General features: G+C 36.7%; 1 protein-coding gene across 1 annotated transcript; it reads right to left on the bottom strand.

Annotated features, from left to right (window-relative positions):
- Positions 1–2,634: 2,634 nt before the first annotated feature.
- LOC309691170 (B- and T-lymphocyte attenuator-like) lies at positions 2,635–9,007 on the bottom strand. Its single transcript, XM_082508761.1, has 5 exons — positions 8,925–9,007; positions 7,565–7,894; positions 7,419–7,466; positions 7,202–7,330; positions 2,635–7,104 (listed from the first exon to the last, which is right to left on the bottom strand). The coding sequence occupies exons 1-5, from the start codon at positions 9,004–9,006 to the stop codon at positions 6,761–6,763; spliced, it is 933 nt and encodes a 310-aa protein (XP_082364887.1). The 5' UTR covers position 9,007; the 3' UTR covers positions 2,635–6,760.
- Positions 9,008–9,050: the final 43 nt, after the last annotated feature.

Here is a 9,050-nt window from a genome sequence, read left to right as displayed (position 1 = left end):
ATTGTATCCTCCCCCCTCTCGGGAAGGCCGTGATATTCCTCTCAAGAATACTTTTTTTTTTTTTAAATTGAAAATCCCCGTCTCACTTGTCATTTTTCCAGATCAGTTTCCAAGTTTAAACATAATGTAAAAGCTTCTTGTGTTTCTTCACTTCACTAATATTCATTATGTATTAGAAAATGTTATGCTCGGACGTCACAGATGTTACTCTCATCACTTTGGAGGAAGATGACACACACTCTGCGTTTCTGCACACATTGTGGGAGGTTTTTTTAAAAGCTGCCTTGATGCAGAAGCGTCCACAAACTCGCTTTGTGACCTCAGAGGCACCTTCTAATCTGGCCTGTTGCAAGCGCTGCCTTCGCACTGCCTCCGTGTGCGCTGTCATTTTGCAGGGGCTTCGTGAATCAGGGCTTTGTCTAACCGAGGGAAAATACAATTACCAATGTGTGTGTGTGTGTGTGAGAGAGAGAGAGATACACGGAGAGAGAGAAAGAGCATGCACAGAGCGCCTGTGTGGGCTGTGACAGCCAGACACCGATGGTGAGAAGAGAAAAATTCCATTCACAGACAGAAAGTAGTTTCCTGACTCATCTCACATATTGATTAAGAGTCGCATAGAACATGTAGGCTATATTTCAACTTCTCTGGGTCCTCCCCCAAGTTATTCCACTGAGAATAATGGAAGAAAAATGGGGCACATTTTTCAATAGAGATTTTTTAGTGAACGGTGGATTAGAGCATCAGGATTTACAACAGAAGGAACATAATAATCCATAAATTTGGGAGTTTTTCTCGTGTGACATGTGTGTGTGTTGAGCAAGATCATGAGTGATCAGTAATTTAAGGTTTCACAGTTATCACTTTGCAACAGCAGTGAATTCGCTTTAAAGGGTGGGGAAGCAGTTTCCTGTTTCCAGTCCTTCAACTGAAAAGTGGTGACCTTAGAGAAACTTGCTCTACAAATTGGGATTTTCTTCTTGATTTGTTGGTCAGAACCTGTTTTTCCATGTAAAATGTGACAGCAATGACAGTGTCGTTACACACTTTGATCAGTGTTCCAAAATGTAGGTTTTTGTTTTGAAGAAGTCTCCGCACATGTCACCAATTTTAGCAGACTTGTTTATTAGCACGTTAATAGCCTAAGTTTTAATTATAGAAGAAAACAGCTTCATATATCACACTTCTAACCAGGCTTAAGAAAATAAAAATATGAAGGCAAGGCCTCTGTGAAAGAAAAAAAGAAACTATTTTATTGCAGGCTTTTTTTTTTTAAATATTTCTGTAAAAATTGATATATAGTTTTTTGGGTTTATTTAAGAATTTTCCTTTTTTAGTAAAATGCTTCAACCTCACACACCCTCATAAAATGATCCCAAGTGGCAAAACCCCTCTTATGTGGAATTACTCCCGGTTAATGTCTTAAGAAAAGCCAAACCTGTGACAAGAGGAGATGAGTCACAATAGATGAGTCTACTATTACATATAATTGACATTCTTTAAATCTTAAGTTGGTTTCCTCTAATTTTTGAACTCTTTGAGGCTCTAAATAGCTAACTTTTATTTCACAATTTATAAGGCAAATGCCCAAACTGCTGTATTACGTAAACAATGTAATATTGAGGTGGAGCAACTCTTACCACGAGGTGTCATTGTCAGAAATCTTTCTATCTTTGACTTCCTGCACACTTAAACTAAACCGCACTGATGCGGTTGGCAGACAAAGTGCCCCGTTTCTGACGGTGGCAGTGACAAAAAGAATGAGCCCTGTGTGTGGGACAGATGTGAGATGACCTGGTAAAGGTGCTTGCTCATATCTCTCTTCACACTCACACCATGTCTGTCTGGTAGTTCTGTTTCACAACAAGTAATGAATGGACAGGTAAGTAAGTCAAATGATAAGCTCAAGTAAGAGGAATGCAAAAACGTGCAATAAAATCACTGCATTGATTAATGTTGCAAACAACATAATGGTTCCAAAGTCACAGATGAGCCAGTGATTACAGTGAAAAGCTGATTTCTCTTTTTCACATGATTGCTAGCCTTGACAAATCAACCCAATGACTGAACAACACATTTTCACTGAGTCTGTGCAGAACAAATCTATTTACGCACTGGATTTTCTGCGAAATCATTGTTTTTAGTTTGTTTTCCGTATTGCTCACTGCAAATGAAGAATATAAAGAAAGTAATATTAAAACATAATAAAAAGCAACATTGGAACGAATCTGAGCGTGAGAGTTGCTGCTTCTGGTCTACTCAGAATAACTTCAGATGTCCGAAAGCACACCTACACAACCACAAGCTTCCTCTGTTCACCTCTTCTGCAGCATGGTTGATCGCTTATCATCTGCTCAACAGCACAACACAGCCACACGCCAGTGCACTTTTTTTCATCTAACTTGTGCGTTTTAAATTAAAAACATTTAGGAAATGTTATTTTGACAGCATATGCTGGGTTTTTAACTTGGTTAATGAACCTGCTGTTTTCCAGGAGGTTTACTGCAGTCTTGATGGTTGATGAAGTCATTCACAGCAGTCTTGATTTTTTTTTTTGTTTCTTTCTTTCTTTTTCAGTTTGGAGCAGAAGGCTGGTTACCACAGGGCAGGAAAGCTTGTGGCTTTGGTGATTATGCAGTTCCTTCCAATTCTTTTTTCTATACTAAACGATATTTGTTACCCAACTAAAAATAAAGCCAGTATGGAAGTGCAAAATGCTTCCCTTTCTTTAATGGCTGCTACAGGCTCCTGTGTTAAAATACCCAGATTTACAGCATAAATACAACCAGACACAACAAATGGGATTTTGTTCTCTGGCTTCTTCTACCTCTGAGACAAAAGCACGTTCCGGGGTTTTTCTTTTCCACTTAATTATTTTAAAATATTTAATTTAATTTTTTGTGTGTGTCTTTGTGATCTTGGGAAGATACTCTTTGTTTTTGCTAGTAAAACTTGGCAACTCATTTATGATCAGAGTGAATTACAGATTGCCATTGCCAAGCTGGTATCCAGTGCCAATGTTGGCTGAGAGCTCTCTCCTTCAAATATGGTTGCATCAGGTGACAATAGAGGCAATTTTTGCTTTGCAGTTCTTTGATATTTAAGAATCCTTGTTTTGTGCCTGAAATAACCCACAATGCACACCCACATTTTCTGTTTTACTAATCTGTTCACAGTTGTTTGAGTCGAAGATTTTAGACCAGATGGCATCTAGTGATTCTCAATAGTGCCTGGGTGGTTTTCAATGACTTGCCTCTCCAGACCATAATCACATCCTCACATTAGGCATTTTCTAACAGTAGATTCCTTTACTATGTGCTGTGCCCTGATATTTTACAATCTTTCATAACAGATGTACGGTTTTTTAGTAGCCTTTACATCTCATTGTAAGTTTTCCAGGTACAACAACATGTATAATACTGAGAAAAATGCCATTTTTAAACGTATTGTTTTCATTGGGGCGATCGTGGCTCAAGAGTTGGGAGTTATCAATAAGTTTGATGTATCACATGGCCCTCTTCCTATTGAAAAAACAAAAGTTGTATCCAAGATGACTGACTTCTAAATGGCCACCATGGTCACCACCCATCTTGAGGAGTTTGCCCCCTCGCATATACTAATGTGCCACAAACAGGACTTTAATATCACCAACCATTCCCATTTTATTACAGTGTATCCATATAAATGGCCCACCCTGTATTTTAGAAAAGGGAATTAATCATGTTTTTGTGATATACCACTGGCCAACAGGCCAAACAGATTGCAGTTTTGGCTGTGGCTGAAGCTTCAAGGGGATTCTGTTCAGCTTTCATGAGACTCAGTCAAGGATAGCATTTCCCTGCCCACAATATATATGTTGGGGATGGGGCACTGCTGACTTCAAGTGAGGGTATAGACAGGCAGACTTCCTGTCTGCCTTTCTATGCAGGCAGACTTCCTGCCTGTATAGAAAGGTAGGTCTATCACTTCATGACTGAACTGCTGGGGCTTCTAAGCATTTTCACTTTGCATTAATACTGTGGAATATCTGATTGTGGAGAATAGGAGGGAAGAAATTTTACAGACTTCGCTTATAGTGAGCTCTTTAGAGCGCCCCATTCTTTCATAAATGTTTATTTAAAGGCTACATTGTTGGTACTTGATTTTGTAGACCTATAATGGAACTAAAAACACCTGAATTCAAAAATTAAAAGGTGTGGCCCAATACTTTTGTCTATCTCAAACTCTTCTTCAAAGGTGAGGGAAGGTGGAGCAGGAGAGCGGCTGATGGATTAGTGGCGGCATCTGCATCTGTTTGGTAGAGCAGGTGGATATTGGTCAGTCTGTGTTCCTACTCTGAATTATGGCTAATCTGTGGGTGACACTTTCACACAATTGTTTGCAATTGTTTACAGAACTTAAATGTGTTTTTCACTGCTTAAAGTTTCATGTGGCACCATTAAAAAAAATTAAACTTGTATCTGTTCTGAAAATTGGGTTAAATAATGTCTTTGTTTTGCTTTGTTTGCTTCTTTGTGAATGCCTTCAGCTTCAGACCCACACATACAATGACTCAGAGAAATCTGAGATACAAGGGAAAGAAGTCCATGATGTTAAGGACTTCAACCTCCAGCAGTTATAAAACATGGAGTTTACGCTGGCAAATAATGGTATTTGTTTGTATCATAAGCTGGCGTTCTCTAATTCTTCCATTCTCATTTGCTTGTAGTTTCTGGTACCTTTAAATAGCTAATCATTGCTACCCTTACTTGAAAAGTGGCACCAACAGTAAGGTCATCACCCAAACTGCAACACTAAGTATATAAACATGTGGTTGAGGTGGAGCACCACTTGCCACATGATCTCATTGAAACCTTAAATCTGTCCATCTTTAATTTCCTGCACATTTAAGTTAAACCCCACTGCTGTGGTCAACAGACAAGGCGTTGTATTTCTGACACTAGTGGTGACAAAAAAACAGAGGCCTGTTTGTAGGACAGAAAAAGGTATGAGATGAAATCATGGGCTTTTACAAATATTTGTTCATATCTTCAAGCATCTCTGGTGTTGTTACTGTATTTTGCAACATGCCATGAGTGGACATGATCATTTTTTATCTGTTTAATCTCCTTAATATAGGAACAATAACGAGCTCATTTAAGAGAAAAATAAAAATCTGTCACGTTTGGCATCCTGTAACAAATCAGAAGACTGCATTACAAATATCAGTAAGTCTGTACAGAACAAATCTATTCCATTAATGAATTTTATGGCATTGTCAAAGTTTTGGCCATCAGAGTTGAATATGTTTTTTTTTTTTTTAAATTCCAACTCAATTACATGGATTTGAATGGGGGAACAAAGTCATATCAGAAAATAAAAAGAAATTCAAAATAAAATAAAAGCATTGTCTGGATTAAACCTGAACGTGAGAGAATAAAGTTGCTGCTGCTTTTGGTCTGTTCATGATAGCTTAATAGGACACACAGTGCATCTACACAACCACAAGCTTCCTCCATTCACCTCGTTTGCAGTCTTTCTCATCACATTATGCCACTTCATACAGTCATGTGAAAGATAAAGTTTTCACACACCCCCATCAATTCATCAGACTGTGGAATCATATCTAGTAGCAATAATTTTTCAGTCCTTTGAGTTTTGAAGCATTTGTTTTTGTAAACTGTCTTGAGATTCAGCATTTATCAAATCTGGGTTGAAGTCTGTACTTCGACTAGGTTGTGGAAACACCCTGATTCTTTTCTCTTTCAGCCATTCTGTCATACATTTGCTATTGTACCTGTGCTTGGGATCATTGTAGTGTTGCATGCCCCAGTTTTGGCCAAGTTTTAGCTATTGGACAGATGGCCTCACATTTTACCTCGAGAATACTTTGGTATACTGAGGAATTTGTGGTCGACTCAATGATTGTAAGGTCCCCAGCTGCATCACAAACCAAAAAGCATCCCCCTTCCACCACCTTGACTGAAAGTTGGTTTGAGCTGTTTGTGCTGATACACTTTGTTTGGTTTTTGCGAACATTTCAACTTTGATCTCATCTGTCTAAAATATATTATTGCAGAAGTTTTGTTGTTGTTTTTTTTCAGATGCAACTTTGCAAACCTAAACTATGGTAGAACACTTTGTTTGTTGGTTTTTTCTCCTGGAGTCTTTGTCCTGGTAACTCTTCCAAACAAGCCATAATGTCTAATGTTTTTTTAATTGTTCTGTCACAAACTTTAACAGGCCTATATAACCTAATCTAGCCTCTGAGCATTGCACTGTCAGACCTTGGAGTGAATATATGGTGTTTTGTTGCTCTAGATTGTTGCTCTAGATTGAAATTGCAATAACACTAAGTGCAATACTCTCTCTGGCATCATTGTATTATACTCATATTGTATGCATTTGTACTCTATTTTATTCTATTTTATTCAATTGTATATAGTATTTTATTTTATTCTATTCTATTGTGTACTGTATCTTATTGTTATCTTATTCCAGTGTTTTTCTTTAATTTTTCTATGCAACTTTGCACTGTCCACTGCTGTAACAAAACAAATTTCCCACGCGTGGGACTAATAAAGGTTATCTTATCTTATCTTAGATCAGCCAACTTGGTGAAGATCTACTTAGATTTACTTAGTTTTTCACAGAATTATATAGTCAAACTTTTTTCTTTACATGACTGTACTGATTTACACTTTTACACAATTTCATCCACAAGTAGCCATTTCAAATGAAAAAAAGTGAGGGAATGCTGATGACAGCATATTCTGGATTTTTAACTTGATTGTGCCATGGTGTGCTGTTCTACTAAACCTTGTTTAGTAGTATGTCTGTGGTTGATGATACCATATACTGCACATTGTTGATATTTAAGTGCTGGATTTGAAGCTGAAATCTGATGCTCATGGGGCTGACAAGTTGGTGATTCTGGTCTTTCAGCAGTGAAAGAAGACTCTGGGTTTTTAACTTGGTTACTCATGTTGTGATATTTTCCACCCTGTTTGGTAGCGTGTCTATGTTTGATGATAACATATAGTGCACATTGTTGATATTTAAGTGCTGGATTTGAAGCTGAAATCTGGTTTGAACAGGGCTGGGCTGCTGGGGAGGTCAGTGCTCCTGTAGAAAAAGTCAATAATTAAATTACCCATTTTTAGATGGTAAATTCAATAAATTTAGTTTCAACTATCCCCCAAAAAATAAATAATGCTCTTACGTTTCCAGTCATAAAAACTCTGGAAGATGAGGGCAGTCAGTATGAGAATCAGAAGCACTATGCCAAAATAAATGTAGAAGTATGGCCTCCAGTTCTTATCCTCATTGTGATCAGGGCTCGGTGTTGTTCCTACAAAAGCAGAATCACCAGATCAGTCGTGCTAAACTGCATCCACGAAAATGTTGGCAGTGATTTTCTGACAAATAAAGCTTCTCACCTGCATTTTTATCATTATTATCGGGGGTTTCAATCCCCTGGTACATGTCTTCAGGGAATGCTACATAGTAGACAGAATTAACACTTCATATTTTATTATTTTATATTTTAATGCTGATGAAGAATAAAATATACCTGAAAGCATACCTGATACTGAGATGATGATGGAATGGCTGATTATGCTGACATTATATCCTAGTAAACCACATCTGTACATGCCATCGTCATGAATGGAAATCTCCTTGAAATTTAAATATGAGATCAGCTTATCCTTATCAGGATTCTGTGTTATCTTCACATTTTTTGTTTCATGAATCCGTTCACAGTTGACTGAGCCAAAGAGTTTACACCAGGTGACCTCCAGCGTTTCTCCACAGTGTATAACCGGACAGCTGACTGTCAGACTTTGTCGTGGAGGAGTCTTCCAAGTGCTGTTTCTTCGGACCATAATCGCAACATCACACGATGCATGTAAACCTAAAAATAAGTAAAGAAGAGAGATTTAGAGGTGATAATGGTTTAAAACTGCTTTTCTTTGTTTTTTAAATTGTTTTGAACATTATCTTATTTATATCTGATTGTTGTATAATTAAATTATTGAGTTGATTAAAACAGTCACTGTATGTAGGAACTATTGCATTTTTTGACATTACTCATAGTTCTTAGCTTGACTACGATGCTTGTTTTACAATCTTAAGCATCAAAGTGTTATTCCTATCTTACACTACTGTTGTAACTAGTAGTAGCAAAACATATATTATTGGCATCAAATTCAAAATAAGCTAATACCATTTATAAATTATATTATTAATTTCAAGCATTTTACATGTTTTCTTTGTTCTACTGCGAATAAAATATGATTTTATAATATATGCAGATTTCTTGCATTGTGTTTTCATTTACATTTTACAAAGCATACCAATTACACAAATTGTCATTTTCATACTAAAATTGTCAACTTTTGTATGTTGAAGATTAAATCTTAATTTATGTGGTTAAAATATCATTTTGTGATTTAATATCAGTATCACACATCAAATTTGTATCAATTCTACATGCTATGTTTAAGTTCAGGATTCAGCAACACACATGAAAAAACAATAGAATAAAAGAAAAAATAAAGATCAAAACAAGATAGGAACCAAAATGGAATGGGAAAGCACTCATTCTATGGCAGTGCTCATTTTGTGCACTCCTTGGAAGGAATACAAAGATTAAACTTAAGAATCAAATTATTTAAGAGCTTTCGCTTTTTAAAATATATTGCAATACTTTTACTATCATGACACGGTGTCATGTTTCAGTGTACCCAATTATTATATCTATGTCTCTTATGTTCTACATTCCAGTCTTGTGCTCTCAGTCTTTACTTTTCAGTCTCAGCAAACAAATATCTCATTTGTTTAAGTTGTTCTTCCATCCATCCTTCCATTTTTACAATTAGTTTATATTAAATAACTTATCATTAATAGAAGAGCTTTCAGAAAAAGCATTAATAAAGGTTTACCTTTACCGTGTCCATCTACAGAGACAAACACAAAGCAGCAAAAAATCATCAGAGAGTTAAATCTGTCCATCAGGCTCATCATACTCACGACCTTAAATTTTCAAATCATCTGTTGAAGGTACTGCA

The sequence above is a fragment of the Aulonocara stuartgranti genome (genome assembly GCF_965226115.1).
Source record: "Aulonocara stuartgranti genome assembly, chromosome: 16".
NCBI classification, from domain to species: Eukaryota; Metazoa; Chordata; class Actinopteri; order Cichliformes; family Cichlidae; genus Aulonocara; species Aulonocara stuartgranti.
The sequence above is the reverse complement of the archived record's forward strand: the minus strand, read 5'-3'. Positions and strand labels throughout refer to the sequence as shown.

Bases quoted from the DNA above. Each gene is read 5' to 3' on its own strand.
- LOC309691170 (XM_082508761.1), bottom strand. From the start codon at position 9,006: ATGATGAGCCTGATGGACAGATTTAACTCTCTGATGATTTTTTGCTGC. The intron at 7,467-7,564 runs GTATGCTTTCAG...CATTCCCTGAAG, and splicing joins CATCATCATCTCAGTATCAG to ACATGTACCAGGGGATTGAA. The intron at 7,331-7,418 runs GTGAGAAGCTTT...CTGCTTTTGTAG, and splicing joins TAATAATGATAAAAATGCAG to GAACAACACCGAGCCCTGAT.